The 20,037-nt window shown below is 31.4% G+C and overlaps 1 protein-coding gene across 1 annotated transcript; it reads right to left on the bottom strand.

Moving 5' to 3' along the window:
- Positions 1 to 12,301: 12,301 nt before the first annotated feature.
- On the bottom strand, positions 12,302 to 19,652 carry LOC140667226 (mitochondrial sodium/calcium exchanger protein). The gene is made up of 9 exons (XM_072894968.1): positions 19,596 to 19,652; positions 19,310 to 19,527; positions 17,434 to 17,759; positions 16,072 to 16,152; positions 15,594 to 15,713; positions 14,880 to 15,206; positions 14,339 to 14,457; positions 14,057 to 14,210; positions 12,302 to 12,663 (listed from the first exon to the last, which is right to left on the bottom strand). The coding sequence occupies exons 1-9, from the start codon at positions 19,650 to 19,652 to the stop codon at positions 12,302 to 12,304; spliced, it is 1,764 nt and encodes a 587-aa protein (XP_072751069.1).
- Between the last annotated feature and the right edge of the window lie 385 nt (positions 19,653 to 20,037).

Here is a 20,037-nt window from a genome sequence, read left to right on the forward strand (position 1 = left end):
TTATTTTAATCGGCGATTTACAAAGTAAATAGTGCGTAGTGGGGTAATTTGTGGGGCCATTTCGTATATGCATATCGTATATAAAATATTAAAGACAGAATCCGTGTGACATGGGTTTTTACGTTCTGTACCTAACATGAATATCGAAGGGAACATATTACACACACACACACACACATGTGCGAGAAAATAACTATCTAATCTATAGCGTCGTTTAAGCAATATTAAGCCAGTAATGGATATGGTGGCACTTGGCAAGCTTGTGACACTTAAGAGATTGCATCGTAATTCTGATATGCACTGATTGTGATATTATCACGAATGTGGTTGGCTTGATGTTAACAGCTTTACGGAATTATTACGTTGAGTCATTAGGGAAATTCACAAAGTGGTTGTGACTTATTTTTATGTCCTAAGGAGATTACAAATATAATGTTACTTTATTCAAAACAATAAAAAAAGATATCTAGGAATTTTTATTTAATTTTGTTTTATCGTAAGTGGTAAAAGTTTATATCATCTATAAAAACTTTTTTCCTTTTCATGTATATCATAAGGATATTTCCTCGCCCGTCACTTCTTTCGGAAAGAACATTAATTAAACTTCTGCTGACGTTATAAAATAACTTGGCAGAGGAAGTGTCATGATATATTATTAAATATTTTAATCCAATTTTGTGGCAGGAATGTAAGAAGCAAATAACTTGTGTCACGTCAGCGTGATTGCCCTTAATTAATGCTAATTAAGAACAGACTTTACATAGTGCTGAATGTGACATAATTAGACGAGAACAGGCAGCGTATAGCCATAAGTGACATTAATACGTAGCCAAGTTTTGAGGCTGCAGCTGAGAACAGCTGGATGTAACGCGAATTAATTAATATATATTATAATATATTTCCATTTAAATAAAATTGCATATTTCCACGGGTGTTATGCATAACTTTTGTTTTAATCTATCGCGTTAAAACCGATTAAGGATGTTTAGTACTTATTTTTAAAAATATAGGAATTTAATAAAATTTGCACAGATTGTTCTGATACATGTTGAGAGACTTATAAAAAACCTAGAGTTGATTCACTGAAACAATCAAAAAGTTATAAGGATTTTAATTTGTAATGAATTTACCCGCCGATATTATTATAAATATAATTATTTTGTGGAGCTAATTACAAGTAAAAGTATTAATATAATTATAAATATAATTATTTATATAAATAAGTATAAATATAATTATTTCTGTCCTTTTTAGCCCTTAAATTGATACGATTACAGATTTTCTATCTTATAAAAAATCTGTGATCGTGTTGATTTAAGAGCTAAAATAGATAGAAATAATAATAGGAATTTATTCAAAATTTGCAAAAGTATAGTTTAAATATAGAGGAAATATTTGATTACATAATTTTGGTCAAGTACTGACTAGTTCAAAAGATATTCAATATAATTTTCTCAATTTCGTCCTATCATCCGAGATGACATATTATTTATTGTGAACACGTGGCAACATAGCATTCAGCTGAGACTTCTTTTGACATTTTAAATAACATATCCTTTCATCTGAAGAAGCCTCTATATACAAACGTGTAAGCGAGAAGCGACTAGGCTTCATATGTCAATTTGCAATTTGACCAACTTATGAAAAATTACCACGTGGCCACATTTCTTTCTTCTCGGAGAAATGACAAATTATTAAATTTCTCAAAGAAATAGTTAAAAATCCTCTATATTTTGTCATTATTCACTATTATAATTTTTATTCTGACATTTTAAATTACTCTGTACGAGTAAATTCTTTTATTTTTATAATTCAAATTTTGTGCTGTAATATTGAAATCGAGGTACCGTCAATGATCAAAGTTTCTCATTATAATTTAAGAAGCACGAAAATTGTCCGAAAAAAAGCAACAGAAGTTTGAAAATACATTTCTACACTCTAGCTATGAATAAATAATAAGATTTTATGCAATTTTTATGCTAATCATATATTAAGATATATGAGAAAAGTATACATTCGTCACTTTCGACTACTTTTTGCTCCGATTGTAAGTGCTAAACATCCTTAAGATAAAACTATTGCATATAAATATCCTTCTTATATCTAAGGTATTTGCCGTGTCGAGAAAGCATAATTTTTCGAAAATCAATAACAACGCCTGCGAAAATTGCCATCTCCCGTGAGAAATATTGAATGAGCAACGCGCTGTTTGGAATAAAAATAAAAAAAAAGAAACGGTCGATTTTGCTCGGGCAAAATCACGTCAGAATTCAACTAGCATCTCAAGTACAGTATAAATTAGCAATTAAGACGATTCGAACAATTCATACTTCTTGGTGGATCGAAGAGAACGGGCGACCAATTAAAAATTCATTACCGACCCGTTCCCGGTGCCTCTTAAACCCCATTGAGCGTCACAAAAGAATCCGACGAGGCTCGCTTTTCCAGAGACGGGATACGCGCAAATTGCGCGCCAAGACGTCGGCGTGCTCTGGAACAATCCTTCCCGTTAACGATCATGCGTCAGTTGCAGGGAATTTATATTCGTCGACGCTCGCACGAATATACAATTTAATTAAAAGCGACGCGTTCAGCGCGGCAACGATATTCCCCTCGAATCGCATGCGAGCGGGCGTCCGCCACAAGTTTCGTAGAGATAAATCTTACGCTCGAACGTGGCGCATAAAATCTCTGCTCGGTTCCGCCTTTCATCTCTCTCTCTCTCTCTCTCTCTTTCTCTCTTCACAAACCTATACATACATATAATAATCTCGCGCGACGAAAAATTTTCACCGCTTCCATGAGCATTCTCATCATTTCCCGCAAAGGTACCGCGCCTTCGTTTTCCACCGTTTTTACTCTATTTTCTCCTTTTCTACTCTTTGTATGTCGCTGAGTTTTCCGCAAAATTTTAAATTTTATAAAATTGTTTTTGAGAACACGAAAAATCTGTCAACAACGGCGTTATTATCATTGCTTATTGCAATTAGAGATACTCGAAAAAATGATCTTGTCACTTCAACACAAATTTTCTAGGTGTAAAAAATTAACTGAAACAGGTAAATGATTAGCAAATATTGTGATACTACATACGTGTTGTACTTAATCAATTTAAGTGACAGAGACAGAATTTATATTTGCACTACAATTAATGTAATTTAGACAGAAAATTTTTCTGTCCCTATCTTTAAGACTTATTTAATTAAGCACAGTTATACTTGTGATTAATATTTGGCAATGAGCTTTAAATTTTCTAGAGATATTGCTAGAATATTGCTGCTATGCATTCTACATGTGACAAACAATAATCTAACAGATACAAAAAATAGCAAAATAAATTTTAATTGAGACATCTAGAAATCTATCCACAACGAAATATTTTTTTGAGTAGAGAGTAAAATTAGAGAAAAAATAATTTTAAGGAAAGAGAAAGACAGATATACAATATTCATGGCAAGAATAGAGAAATACGGAGAAGAATTAAATGCGTCACACCTTCAGATAACTAATGTCCGACATTAATTAGCTTTTGACCACTGTCTTACGGTCGTTAAACATTTGGCGTTTGGCAGTGTTTCGGAAAATTCACAAAATCGCATCTCGTCGACTTGAGAAATGCGAATACGTTAGCATCTCCGTTTACCAGTGGCGTAGACTGGTCGTAAAAGTTAGCGAATCTGATAGCAGTCAGCTTCGTAAAGCACCTCTCGATTCGATTCCCGTAGCTTTTACGGCCAGACGATCTCCACTATACTATTCCAATTTCGAATCCTCTGACGATGACTTTCTAAAGATACGAACGAGGAAAAATTATCAAGAAATCTCGTGTGAAATTGTTTAAAAAAGAGTAATAATCTCGTAGACGTGGAATTTTAATATCAAAGTTAATATCAGAATTGTGTGATCAATTTTGTAATTTTTCAACCGCTCAAAATAATATATTTGAAGAAAAATATACATATTTCCTATATCTTTTCCTTTTTTCTATTTACTTTATATATAACTATTATTAAGGATGTTTAGCACTTATAATCGGAGCAAAAAGTAGTCGAAATATATACTTTTCTCATATATCTTAATATATGATTATTATAATTATATTATAAAGATTGCATAAAATCTTATTATTTATTCATAGCTAGAGTGTAGAAATGTATTTTTCAACTTCTGTTGCTCTTTTTCGGACAATTTTCGTGTTTCTTAAATTATAATGAGAAACTTTGATCATTGACGGTACCTCGATTTCAACATTACAGCACAAAATTTGAATTATAAAAATAAAAGAATTTACTCGATTATAGAGTAATTTAAAATGTCAGAATAAAAATTATAATAGTGAATAATGACAAAAAATAGAAAATTTTTAACTATTTTATTGATAACTTTAATAATTTGTCATTTCGCCGAGAAGAAGGAAATATGGCAACATGGTAATTTTTCATAAGTTGGTCAAATTGCAAATTGACATATGAAGCCTAGTCGCTTCTCGCTTACACGTTTGTATATAGAGGCTTCTTCAGATGAAAGGATATGTTATTTAAAATGTCAAAAGAAGTCTCAGCTGAATGCTACGTTGCTACGTTTTCACAATAAATATCATATGTCATCTCGGATAATAGGACGAAATTGAGAAAATTATATTGAATATCTTTTGAACTAGTCAGTACTTAAAATTATGTGATCAAATATTTCCTCTATATTTAAACTATTCTTTTGCAAATTTTGAATAAATTCCTATTATTATTTCTATGTATTTTAGCTCTTAAATCAACACGATCACAGGTTTTTTATAAGATAGAAAAGCTGTAATTGTATCAATTTAAGGGTTGAAAAGGACAGAAATAATTATATTTATACTTATTTATATAAATAATTATATTTATAATTATATTAATACTTTTACTTGTAATTAGCTCTACAAAATAATTATATTTATAATAATATCGGCGGGTAAATTCATTACAAATTAAAATCCTTATAACTTTTTGATTGCTTCAGTGAATCAACTCTAGGTTTTTTATAAGTCTCTCAACATGTATCAGAACAATCTGTGCAAATTTTATTAAATTCCTATATTTTTAAAAATTGGTACTAAACATCCTTAATTTATCACATTAAATTATATATGTTTTTGTTTTAAAATTTTCTTATAAAAAATAATAGTAATCAGAACACCACTTTAAACACAGTTAATTATGATGTCATAGTTGTCTGGTATGATATTCCTAAATAAATTGGAGACTCTTTGGAACGTTATAATTGCCCTGATTCTTTCTCTTTGAGAATCCTCTAGATCCTTTTATGTCTTGTTGTTTATAACCTTCTCCAGAGCAATTAATACATCTTGACCGTCTCGTCTCAACTGTCGACTTTTGTCGACGTCGTATCGACTTTTCTCGTTTATCTCTGTCATGAAACTATAAACTGCGCAATTCTTACAGTAAGAGTGAAAATTCTATTTCCCAGTGGAAAATATGCGGCGTCCTTAGCTGACGTTGCATCGCCGTAATGCATCCATAGGCGAATCGCGCACTCTGAGCTAGCTTAGGTGCCTTTCATATTTAAATCGATGTTTATGTAATCCGATACTTTGAGCGGAAATCATTTCTTCTCAAGTTGCTTGATAATACCGTAAAAGTAACGTATCAATAAATCACAAGACGTAGGTGGATAAAAGCTATGTATCAAGTATGCATCAAATCAAAGAATGCGTCAAATATGTACTTATATAATATACATGTAATATATATAATTTTAGAAAAATCTCGAAGTACGCAACTTTTTCCTTCAAAGCGTATTATCTTTTTAGCTTATAAATAAATTTCTCAACTTGCAGGCTTTACGCGAAGCGTCTCGAAAAATTGACGGAAAGTAAACGCGTAACATTAGTCTAAAATTTAAAATGTATTTTTGTGCAAAATTAATGTTAGTGACAGCCCAAGAAATTTTTTGATAAAAAAATCGATATATTTTTTTATGCAAAACAATATTATATACTTATTTTTGTTAATTCTGTAGCATTCTATATATTGTACAATTTACCCAATTCATAAATATAAGCATAACACAGATAGCATTTTAAACATCCATCTTATTGCTAATAATTTTATATACTTTAATTTAAACCAATTAATTTATCATTATTTATCACAGTGAAAAATATGATGCCGCGTATTAATAGATTTTAATATTAATTAATATCAACTATGATATTTATATTGTATACTACTGTTCTATTGCATTTATTTGCAAAATTAGATAAAAAATTGCGTTCAAAATTGTTTCTAGATTTTTTATTATTTTTAATAAAATGGGCATACAAGACAGAAACTGAAAATTAATGTACAAGTATACATTATGAAAAGCGTATAAAATTTTAAGTTATAAAGCACATCGCTATCGATTATCGATACTGAGGTATTAATAATGGAATTATTGTGTTAGTTTTCGCGAAGCGTGTATGAAAATTAAAATATATTTATTCGTTTTTTTAATGCAGCGAGACATACGGGAATATTTCAGGTAGAAACGACAGGATAATAAAATCAGGAAACAGCAATGTTTTTTGGACAGTTAACGATATCGAGGCATCCGAGCGATAAGCCATCTCGTTCCTCCATTAAATTCTACTCATGCGAGTCAAGAATTTATTTCTACCATTTCAAGTACTGTATATTCGGTCGATTTGTTTTTGTTTAACGGCAATACGAACGATTATCGATTTTTGCATGCGTCAACGCACTCAATATCCAATTATTCACGCTATCCTGATATATTTGTTATCTTTGTTGGGATTACAATTCTGTCGTTTACTCAAAGTAAGTTTAAATTACACTAATCTTCTCGCTTAACACATAGATACAATTCGTATGTATAATATATTTGCATAAAATACACAGATGTAATTTTAAAAAATATTTTAAGCTCTTTATACATATATTTTTTATGTATGCATTTTGTCTGATAATTTTTTGTTTAAAAATTATTTTAAAAGGCAAAATAATATATACATTTATTGATTTATTTATTAAGCTACGCAACTTTCTTCTCTTATATACACAAAGTGCACTTTCTTAGTTTTCACGAAGTCTGTATCTATTGAACATTTCAACGACTCGTTTCTGTGACAACAAGCGTAATTTCGTCGATCTTCGCGATCAAACCTAACGACCACCTAAGTGTTTCTCGATTTCTCCATTCCTTTCTAAAGTAGTATTTGTTACTATGGCCTTAAATGTCTGTTCCCTGCGCTCGATATCGTTTGTCGCTATTTTCTTCGACGGTTCGCATTCTGTACAACGCGATTTTCCTATCAAATAAAATGCGGAAAAAAATTTATGTATTAATCTTTACATGAAAAATCTTGTTTTATTTACTAATTAGTTTTACATGTTTATTTTAACGTAACAAAAATTTGACTGAATATACTGACAAATACAAATGATTTAAAAACATACCTGCAAAATTTAGCAGGTATTTACTTTTTAGAATTGTTTTTTTTATACTTAAAAAAATTTTTACATTTTCTACAAAAAAGAGAGAGAGAGAGAGAGAGAGAGAGAGAGAGAGAGAATATACAGCAGATATATCCATCTATATTTGGAAATTTTTGTTACATTCTCTACATCCATACGTATACTTATTCATTGATGGTGATATTGTGTAGCGTATTGATTTTCCGGCAAAGAGATTAATTTTTCCGGATATCGTGAACGGTCGAGCTATGTCATCAACACAAAACATTCAATACATAACGGAAATAAAAAATGTTTGGCACGAATACGATACCATTGCTAACATCAGAAAATCAATTTCCAGTTCAGCTATCGTCAATAATTCATGGAATCGTGATTCAGCAAAATCCAAACTGCCGTCTCACAAATACCGCATATATGACCCTCGTACTTGGAAGCTAAATTTCTTGTAATACCTGAGTTATGAATTCCGTCAACGTGTAAAAGTTTGCGCCGTCCTTATAAATCATCGGCGTGAATCGATCCGATCCAAAAAACCGAAAAAAAAACAACCCTGTCTATCTCATTCGAATTACGTATAAGTATGCAGTTTATCACCGTTTCCTATTTTGCCGGCAAAAGTAATACGGGCATAATATCTCACACAAGTGTAATATATTTTATCTGGCTACAATATATTTTCCCGGTAGAATTTCAAACGATCCCGTCAGGTGGAGGGCTGAAACTACTCAATGTCGGAAGCAAATGAGAGATGAGACCGTTGCCAAGTGCATATCAATATTGAGAGATATGTCAGATTTTTAAATTCGATTGCGCGAAGCGTAGTCAGAAAAAAATTCTTCAAGAATCTCACGCTGCTTAATAATTTTACATAAATGGCGGGCGATAAATGCATCGTGCAATCGTTACAGCGATGTATACATACAGTGCAGATTTTATTTAATTTTTGGATCGAAGCGCGCATTTGCGCAACTCATTGAAATGTCTGCAATGCTGTAAAACGTTATCGCCTGTGGCACGCATTAACGCGAAAGTTAAATCGAGCGAAACATATGCGACATCGCATTATTATCGTTATTTCTAGGAGTGTGTAAATATGTATGCAAGTGTGCTGGATAACGTAATAATTTTTGTAAATTCGGTACAATTTTGTTTGTATGCGTGTTGCATAATATTGCGTAAATTAAACCGTCCCACACAAACGTACAGCATTATTGCGCTTCTGGTTACGATAATACATTTTCCACATATTTATTTTTAAAGAAATGCACTTTAAAGTTAATTTTTTTTTACTAGTAATCTAATAATTTGTACATCTATTTATTCTCATACTTAATTATTTCTCATTTATATTTTTTATTTATATATCTCGAATTAACTAATTGAGAAGAGAGAAGCACTTTAGGAATGAATTAATTTCGTTTAGATTTGGGTAATGTTATTATAATTGTTGGGATTAAAGCGGTATGTTTGAAAATATTTTTTCTAAAGATAAAATTTTCTTTCGAATGTGACAGACGATATAAAAATGCTGAAAGTGGAACTGCAATCATAACACATTGCCTGAAAGTTATTTTGCGGTGAGAATAAAAACTTGAACGATGGAAAATACGAGACAGATATACTGCGGCGTTTTCCTTTAAAGTCCTCCAGTCGAATTAATGATAAAAGTTTGCCGGAAGTAATAATGGTACCATAGGTACTTTATTTAGTCTTGATATCGAGCATCGATTGCAGATTCCATAAGCCTCGAAATAAGAGTAATGCTATACATTATATCCGGGTGTCCATTTTTATTGAGTTCCCGAGAGTTTGAAAATAAGATAATTGATGCTAAAAATAGGGATTATATCGAGATTTTTTTTTGCATGCAGATTGATCGAAGTACGTGTGAATTTTCTCTGCGAAAAGTATCACATGTTATTTTACATGGAAGCATATTTAATTTTGATTAATTAATCATCTATTAGCCGATAATTCCATATTCATCGCTGATTATGAATGATATATGTATATCACCGGAGAGTAATATAATACGATAAATGTTACACGAAAGTAGATAATTAATATGTCGACAAAGTGTACTCTGAGCAAACATTTAACATTAAACTATATTAGAGTTACCAATACTGTTTCGATATGATATTTCAATACATGCGTCGAGTGATAATACGATATTGTTTTGGAGAAAATTAATAAGTTAGGAGAGAATGCGCTTTTAGAAAGACAATATTTTTGCATGTAACGGATTAAATCGGACAATTCCATTTGCTGTGTTTACATATTCGTGTGTTAGCAGCATTCTTCCGATTTATTTACAGACAGCTTAAATTTAGAGCGAATCGATTTTACAAAAGTTTTTGTAACATTATGCATCCACCAATGTATCTATAATGTTATCGAAAGGATATTAATGTCTTTTTCTTGCAATGCTTTCCGATTTGCTAATGTTGAATATTTTCCGCGTTCGCTACCCTTGAGCGAACGATCCGGATGAGAGGGTCGTTAACTCGCGTTGGCACGGAAGAGACTAGACAGGATTCTTATCTACGGATGCTGGGCACCGATCCAGTCGTTTCAGACAGGGGTGGGGGTCGCGACCCTAATATATGGTTCGATAAAGTTTTCTTTACTTTCACAAACTTATTCAATATTTGTCAGCAAAATCTTCTTTCATTAAAAAAAACACTGTACTTAATCTACAAAAATTTGTTTCTTACTTAATATTGTTAGAGCGCGTTCAGAAAATTTAAAAAATTGAATAACATGAATAATATAAACTGTTATTTTATAAAAATGTACACAAAGAATTCTATAGATCCGAGAGAAAAACGTACGCCAGTCCAGTTTCCATGCCGTTGGCTTTTGAATAATTGAAAACGATTCACACAAAAGAGTATAGACTACAAGTAGACGTGATGTTGCGCATATAATATTAGCATATTACTATATTTGACATTTCGCTGTTATTTCTTCATACTTGTGAAATATTTTTATTTGCAATATAACGCTTTACTTTCACATAATGCTGTTTTTTTAACAAGCCTATCACTTAATCAATATAAATATATTCAATCAATTCTCTTTATGTATAATTTTTGTTGGTTTTCTGTAACGTTTGATAACATACATTTAACATGTGATAAATGTTAAATGGCCTGTACATTTTATAGTGAGATCAATATTAATTGCACATAATTAAATGCAATTTATGTGTATTGAGAACAACAGGTGTCGCGCCTATACGACAAATTAATTGAGGGCAATGAATTACCTTGTCGGATATGTGGATTCTGTACATGTCGAACATGTTGAAACAATCAAAAGTTCAAAATCGATGTAGTAACAAATAATGTATTACTATGATAAATATTAAATCTGGAAGGGAGATTAACTTAAATAATTGAAATGATTAAAATAAATTCTTTCGTATTCCATCAATATATGTAAATATAAAGAGAGCTCATTGATTCGTGAATAGTCTTTCTTAAAGCTCCTTCGCAAACTCTGGCTCCTCCCACGCAGATACCACCACAAGAGAAGATCCAGATTTTGCAGTGGCAAAACTTTGGTCTATCTTCGCGACAAGACATCTTTGTTCATTGTCCTATCGGTACTTTGATAGGGCAAAAAGGGGAGCGGAAAGTAAAGCTAGTTCGGAATTAAACTTTCGCATAGAGACAATAGAGAGACCTTGGTATACATGTTGAAAGGGACTGCTAGGAACGATTCTCTTCGCCAATATCTATAGCAAGAGAGATACAGGGATGAAAAGGTATATGAAGGACAATGAACAAGTTACATCTCTGTTGCTCTTGACTTTTCCCTATTTCTTACAAAGAATACATTATTCCTTGTTAAAAATTAAAATAATTGTTCTCTTGTTAGATCCCAATCGCTATATTTTAAATTAAATATAATTGAATTGAATTTTTTTGTTTTTTAAATCGTATTCGACAAATTAAAATTCTATTAAAGTAATCGCCGTGCGAAATGGATTAAAAGACATTATTTGTTGCAATCGTTAATTAATCTAAGAAAATTTTTGAATAGCTCGACATTTTCGTTGAAAAACAATAAGAAAAGTCAACGGAAGATAATGCAAAAGTAGGACGCCACGTATAGTAGATAAGAGATTATACATATATACGCTGGAAGAGGCAGATATATAAAAAGATAAAAACAATTCGCGTTCATCTTTTTATGGCCTTCGGAAGAAAATGAGAAATGTTATATAAGGGATGTTTGCACGTAGAAAATGTGTCCCTCACCTAATAACGGATTCAATTACGCGAGTCTGTGTAACACTTGAGGTTACCATGATATACAGCGCAATGTAAAATTTAAAAGTGACGCATACCCCAAGACTACTAACCGCCTCATGACTTGTGGTTTCCGTTTCGGCGTTATGGTGGCCATACTAACCGGTTTCGGTCGGAAACGGGACACTTGGTTCTCTCCGGGGAAATGTCTAAAAACGACCTGACGTCGCTCTCGCCTTTTCCTTTCTCTCTCTCTTTATATAAACACATATATTCAGCTTCCAAATGTTTTCCTACGAAGTTCGCCTTCCGTTTCATGTTAAAAATGCATCTCTCTGTATCCGTATAATCTTGACTATTTAACATAATTCACGAAAAAGAAGAGTCCTTCCGTATTTTTTACTCTTTTAAAGATACCTTAGCCTGCACTTAATGTGTTAAAAACAAATAGTTTTTTATTTCTTATTATTTATATATATATATATATATATATATATATATATATACATAATAATATAAATGAAAAAACAGCACTAAATGTATCGAATATATGTGACATTACTATTATATGTCGGGTCTGTGATCAGTGCCAAGCGGATGTATAACGTGCAATTCGCTTAAAAATTGTATGAGAATAAAAGCAAAGTAGATAGAATATAAGAGACCACCGTAAGAACGACGTGCGATAGCTCCCGTAATGTTGAGATAAATTACGGTAGCCACTAGTGAACACAGGAGGAAAGCCAGGCAACCGGGTGCCATATCACTGATCCTGATCTTGGTCCGTTGTTCAGGATCGGTAGCGGTAGCAATGCCGTAAGTCAGTCCTAGTCCCAGCAGAGTGTTAAACATCGGTCCGCCGAAGCAAGCTGCATATCCCATACGGGGAAATCCCCGTCTGGCAATAGCGACGTTCGATATCAGATCTGGACAAAGTTTCGAATTATCTCTAGACTTTGATATAAAATTATTATTCAGAGATATAAATTAAACTGGACATTAACTCTGAAACACAAATTATTATTAAGGATGTTTAGTACCTATTTTTAAAAATATAGGAATTTATTAAAATTTGCACAGATTGTTCTGATACTCTGTTTCTGATATTCAAAGACTTAAAAAAAAACCTGGAGTTGATTCATTGAAGCAATCAAAAGTTATAAGGATTTTAATTTGCAATGAATTTACCCGTCGATATTATTATAAATATAATTATTTTGTGAATCTAATTATACGTAGAAGTAGTATTAATATAATTATAAATATAATTATTTATAAAAATAATTTATATAAATATAATTATTTCTGTCCTTTTTAGCCTTTAAATTGATACGATTACAGATTTTCTATCTTATAAAAATTCTGTAATCGTGTTGATTTAAAAGCTAAAATAGATAGAAATAATAATAGGAATTTATTCAAAATTTGCAAAAGTATAGTTTAAATATAAAGGAAATATTTGATCACATAATTTTGGTCAAGTAATGACTAGTTCAAAAGATATTGAATATAATTTTCTCAATTTCGTCCTATCATCCGAGATGACATATTATTTATTGTGAACACGTGGCAACATAGCATTCAGCTGAGACTTCTTTTGACATTTTAAATAACATATCCTTTCATCTGAAGAAGCCTCTATATACAAACGTGTAAGCGAGAAGCGACTAGGCCTCACATGTCAATTTGCAATTTGACCAACTGATGAAAAATTACCATGTTACCACATTTCTTTCTTCTCGGAGAAATGACAAATTATTAAAATTATCAAAGAAATAGTTAAAAATCTTCTATATTTTGTCATTATTCACTATTATAATTTTTATTCTGACATTTTAAATTACTCTGTACGAGTAAATTCTTTTATTTTTATAATTCAAATTTTGTGCTGTAATGTTGAAATCGAAGTACCGTCAATGATCAAAGTTTCTCATTATAATTTAAGAAACACGAAAATTGTCCGAAAAAGAGCAACAGAAGTTGAAAAATACATTTCTACACTCTAGCTATGAATAAATAATAAGATTTTATGCAATCTTTATAATAATCATATACTAAGATATATGAGAAAAGTATATATTCGTCAATTTCGACTACTCTTTGCTCCGATTGTAGGTGCTAAACATCCTTAAGGTGTTATAATTTTATAATGATTCTGGAAAATTTGTGTAACGTCACAATTAATCTGTTTAACTTTTTTTGGGGGAAATTCAATCTGAAAATGTATATTTTTTTTTTTTATTGAATTGCGTGGTTTTGGTTCACTCTAGCTTCACAAATATTTTGGCAACAAGAAGAGCATTTTTCAACACGACTCACCCCCGACACTGTTCCCCCATGCAAGAAAAGTGATACCCAGCATGGCGTCAGATATGCTACACGCGTATCCTATACATTGGAGTACGGCCATTACTTCTCTGGCCACCAAATAAACCGTCAACATGGCAGCGAAAAATCCCAAAAATGCAAAGATCTGGAATTATATGTGCTTCACCATCGATATTAGTAACATTGTTAATCTTTTTCTTTTCGCATTTGTCGCGAACGCTTATTGAAGCTTCAATCATTTTCTTGCTTGAGAAAGAAAGAAAAAATACTCACATTATGGAATGTTGGTACACGATCCACGTGAGTCGTTAGAAACACAATTACACCAATTACGGTGCCGACAACGAGGAATATCGACACTATTGGCACATTGCCAAAAGTCATTTGCCAAACTGCAATAAAACAGTTAAAATGAAATTGAAGTTGAGTGGTGCAGATTGCGTTACATGCATTGATTGTCGATACGACGATTATGTTATTGACTATCCATCTAGATTTCGCATCTATCATCATATCAACCGTGTTTTAAAAAAAAAACGGTTCTAAACATTATTAGCAATTATTCAGAAGAAAGATATGTTAGAAAGCAATCAATAACTTTTTCAATATTTTTGCCTTTATATAATAAAAAATGTAAATTTTCGTAATCATATATAATGTCTTTATTTATAAAAATATTTTTAGATATTTCTTTTTTAAGTTAAAATATTCTTCAAAAACTAATTTGAGTTTGTTATTAGCGTTCAGATGATTATATAATTATATCATATTTATATAATTGTAAAATTATAAAGATTAAAGATGAGACGTATACCGTTTAATAGAAATAGTGCTATCGTAGGTGTTACACACAACTGAAAGCAATTTAATAGCTTTGACCAGCCTCTCTTCTCGGCAGTAGGATTTACAACTGGTATAAAGAGTTGCAATAGCAACATTACGGGCGAACGTACAAGCAGAATGATCTTAAACAATCTATTCGAGTTCTTCCAATCTTCTCTGCTGATCGGATTGACATCGTATAAAAATTCTCTGAAAAGACCTATTGGTCGGTCGGAAACGTAGTCACTAATTTCCGGGCTTAACTGGACGAGATCGCCTCGTATTTTTGATCTCTCCATTTCCGTTGCAACAGCAATATCTGATTTAAACGAACATATAAGTACATAGAAACATTCAAGTTTAATCATATGTGAAGATTCTAAAGCAAGAATTAACTAACAATATAACATTCGAACTTTTTTTTTTAATAAAAAGATAAAGATTTTTCTTATTCCCGTTTACGCACATTTTTATTTTAAAAATTGTGAGATAAGCACGCAAATATTTAGTGAAAATACATGATTAGCACATAATTGTGACGGCAAAGCACACTTTTGAAAAAAAAAACTATACGAGACTAGAGATTGATATATATTTTTTTGATGCAAGAAAGCAAGCATGGTACAGAAGATTTGAACTATTGAAAAATTCAAAAGAACTAAAGACATGGATATGTGCGATGAGTCGTAAAAACGACGTTCAGTACCTAGTTTGGCACGTAAGCCAAAAGGTCGGCTTCTAGGGGGAATCTTGGGAATGGTGCTTGTGTCTCTGTTCGCCAAGTAAGTATGCAGGACGTCTGAATCGGGTACACTTGGGATTCTGGCTGAAAGTACATAAGAATGTTCTCGCGAAAAGCGATCGATACTTAGTATGGAGAAAATTTTCTATAGGCGATAAAGAAGAAAAGAAAGAAAGAGAAAAAAAATCGGAGTTAAAGTCATCTCTTTTATATATATTTTTACAGCGAATTCAAGAGATGCGAGAAGAGATTTCTCATTGTGGAATAGAAATAGTTTTTGAATGCGCATCATAAAATTTCCCCGGGGGTATACAAGTATCTTAGAATATATTTCTCTAAGTTAAAGAATTCTGCAGAACCGAGTATAATTTTATTTGTATTTTTTTTTTGCAAGTTATGAGTTCTAGTCGATATAAGTCAAGGTATTTATAATATATTATACTTTTCAATTTTTCCTCTTTGGTTTCATACATCTGCATTATTATAACTGCCATGATGAATAGTGCATAGACCAGAATAAAACCTGCAATTAAAATTTATTAATGTATCATTAGAATTGGGATAAATGATTTACATACATGAGACGCAAGAAACTTAGATAAATAACACTGTTTTCGTCTTAATTGAAAAGGAAAGATCTTAATTACTTCTTTCTTTTTAATCTGAATGAAAAAGATATACCGCTGGAGACGGGACTCTTTTAAGAGCTTTTAATGAAGCAAATAATAAGTGAATGCGCATATTAAATAGTTGTCTTCTTGAAATTTGCTTATTTATATGCATATAGCTATATTAAAACTGTTTAGGAATATTAAAAAGAATCTAGCTGAATAAAATTGAATTTCTATTTGTTTGCTATCACGTTTCGCGAAATGAAGAAGATGAATCAAGATATTCGACGGCTTTATATGTGGCCTAACAATAACCTCCCCGCCAATGGCTTTGTACGGACGCAAAATTATTTCCCTGGACTTTATCCGTTGCAACAATAATCCCTGCTTTCCCAGTGAAACGGATTCCTTGCCACGGAATCCCGCAAAAATTCATCGACAGTCAGATTGCAACCCCAGCCGGCAGGTGGTGGAAAGAGAGAGACTGCGGCGTAGCTTAATTAAATTCGCCGAAGAATTATCGTTATTCCAGAATGAAACCATTTATGGCTTTCCGCAGTTAAACTTCTCTTTCATTATGACGTGTCTGATTTGCCACGCAAAATATCGATAAAATATATCAAATACTAATTATATATATAATGTTCTTTTACTTATATTTATTATTACTAGCGAAAAAATTAATCGAAAAATTAAAAGCAGCAAGATTCACGAAAATGATTATCTATTTAAATCAAATATTTACTCGACACAGAATAGAATAATAAAAGTCATATCCCTTTGTTTATTCTACTTGGACATTCAAGCTTAGACATCGAACGAATTAGCAGTTGACTGAGAGTAATAATTAATCGTTTCCTATCTAAATATATTCTTTCTCTCACATGGTAATCGATAATATTTTAAAGTACGATACATGAACAGAAAAAGATATCTCTCAATGTTGTAATATTTTTTTACTGTAATTTTCTCACGATTGTGTGTGTATTTTTATAATCTTATATTCGTTATAAGTGCCAGTGGTTGTAAAAATAGAAAAATTGATGAAGGAAAAGGGAGGAAATAAGTTATTTTTTTATTATATCCATGGACGAAATAATCGATTTATGATTACAAAAAACATACAGCAATGGATAGGAAAAAGTCAATTGATATTACTCTATCAAATTTGAATAAAAATAAACTAGACGTACTTATGGCCTCCCAGAGATGAACCATTTCGTCCCATACCACGTAATTTATCCAGCAAACGGAAACGATATAAAAACAAGCATCTCTCATGAGAGATTTGAGTGAAACTTTAAAAGGCTTAATTATCGCCACGGAACCGGCGATCATTGAGGTCACGAAGACACCCGCTCCGATTAATTCGGTGAACATTATTATCTCTCCATCGTCTCTCGACACGAGGGACGTGAAGATGTCAGGCGCGCCGTTTCCAAATGCCAATATCGTCACTCCAGCTATGTTATCCGATAGACGCATTACACTAGCTATTACCGCCAGTGCTGGACAAAAACTGAAATAAAAAATATTGCAAATGATTAATTTATAGCATTTATATTTCTCGACGTTTCGATATTTGAAGGCAAGCTTGTAGAAAAATTTTTCAATTGTAATATAAATATAAATAATAGAGTATTGAAGATTCTTGAATTTAATTTCTATAGCAAATTATTAGAGTTTAAATGAAATTTTGTTTACTTTTAATTATAATACATTTTTCTTTCCCATAAAAAGCAAAATTACGAAATTTTATTTGGATAACAAAATTTAACTTTATTTAGGATTTAAGGAAATATCGATACTTATATTTATTGGTAACAATTTTATTAATGGAACGTAAAATACGCAAAACATTTGCGTAAAAAGAAACTTTTGGATAATATTCATTTAAGATGCACATTTTTTTAAAATCATTCATATAAAATGGATCATTTATATCTAGTTTTTACTGTATACGGAAAATAAATTATATAATATTGTTTATGCGGAGAAATAAAAATGTCTAAATTTTAATTATTAGATATAGATCAAAGGTAAATTTCTCTCTCATTCAACAAACTTTACGAAATAAACATTGCATTTATTTACCATTAAACGCAGAAAAATAAATGTGAAACTTCTTAGCGATTTATAAAAATATCAAGAATTTATATGACAGTCAGAGTGTAAGAGTAAGAGCGTGGTATCGAATATAAATATTACGGATAAAAGTTTATAAAGTCGTATTATAAATTTATATGTTTTTTATATATTATAGAATACGTATTGATTTATTTGATAGCTGAGACATAATATATTTTTATAATAAAGTTTTGTAGAAAAATTTATATCATTTATTTTTTTAAAAATAACAATAAAATAACGATACTTTCACGTCAATAGTAGCAATTATTATAAATAAAATGCCACTAAAAAATCTCGGATTTCGAAACCCCATTATTGAACGCATGGCAATCTGCCATCCCTGACATTTGTATAACTTGAAAGAGTAAGGGAACCCTTCGTTTATCATTTTGAAAGAAACCGCTCCGTAGAAAGTAAGCTGTTGAAATAGGAGAAAATATGAATCTTTCGATTATTGACTTGGTTACTTGCCAAAAGTCAAAATTTCTGTTGTAGTTACATAATCATCTACATATATTCTGTAGATGTTGTTCGGTAACACGTTTTCATCGAAATTGAACTTGGCCAAAGTTTCCAATTTTGCTACTAACAAGAAAAGGTGTTTATTATTCATACTTATATATTGTGTGTTTCCATAATATGCATTCATATAGAATGGATCATTCTTTCATAAATAATATCACTCTTTCACACAAATATCTCTCTCTCTGTATATATATAAATTTATTTATATTTACTTATTTATCTATTTATTTATTTATTTATCTCTATATCTATTTATTTATTTATTTATTTCAGCTAAGTTTTTATTGCACTTTTTATTCAGGAATTTAATAAAATTTAGAAATAAAAGTTTATATTCCGATGATTATACTTTCAATCAGAATGAAAACTAATGTATAATTATTTCCGATATAAATACTAGAATGACCAACTTACAAATTATCCGCTGTGGTTCCTAAAATCAAAAATAAGTAGAGTAGCCATAAGAGCACGAGGACCAAGCCGCTGACAAACAGGTAAACGTTTTCGGATTTGAAGAAGCAAAACAACAATACTGTGTACTGAATCATGGAGTCTGAATAGCAGTCTTCGGTATTCGCTACCCAGTCGCAACGTTCCGTAGCGGAAACTTGCCAAACGTACGAGCAATCATCCTGAAAAAAGATTTGACGAAGAGCTCGACGAGACGCACAAACTGCAAGAGACGTCGATAACAATTTACCTCCCGTATAGGCAGATGCCCATGTCTTAAAGAGGAGCTCAATATTTGCGACCTCATGTTCAAAAAAGCATAAAAGCGCAACGAAGCGATATGTAACCTATATTTTGTGTATTTGCCTTTCACGGATCCGCTCGATCGTTGCCTATTCAAGCAGAAGCGAGCAAAACTTCAAGCGATACAGACAGAATGCTGTCACACACGTAACATATACTGTGCGCGCAGTTTGAAACATAAATTCAATACGATGCAAACATAAAGGGAATTCTTGACAATGACATACACGTAGAAAGTGGGACATTCTGTATATGTTGATCAATGTTGAATATTGTACTAAATATTATGCAGTTTACAAAATATTAATGCTTCATTTACGAGGAAAACAATATATTAAAGATGTTTAGCACCTACAATCGGAGCAAAAGGTAGTCGAAATTGACGAATA

The sequence above is a fragment of the Anoplolepis gracilipes genome, chromosome 6 (assembly GCF_047496725.1).
Source record: "Anoplolepis gracilipes chromosome 6, ASM4749672v1, whole genome shotgun sequence".
NCBI lineage: Eukaryota > Metazoa > Arthropoda > Insecta > Hymenoptera > Formicidae > Anoplolepis > Anoplolepis gracilipes.

What these genes read in the sequence shown, in the direction of transcription:
- LOC140667226 (XM_072894968.1), bottom strand. Translation starts at nt 19,652, where the DNA reads ATGAGGTCGCAAATATTGAGCTCCTCTTTAAGACATGGGCATCTGCCT. An exon ending in GGAACCACAGCGGATAATTT is followed by an intron (nt 17,760 to 19,309) that starts GTAAGTTGGTCA and finishes TTTTTATTTCAG; the next exon opens with TTTTTGTCCAGCACTGGCGG. An exon ending in GTGTACCAACATTCCATAAT is followed by an intron (nt 14,211 to 14,338) that starts GTGAGTATTTTT and finishes ATATAATTCCAG; the next exon opens with ATCTTTGCATTTTTGGGATT.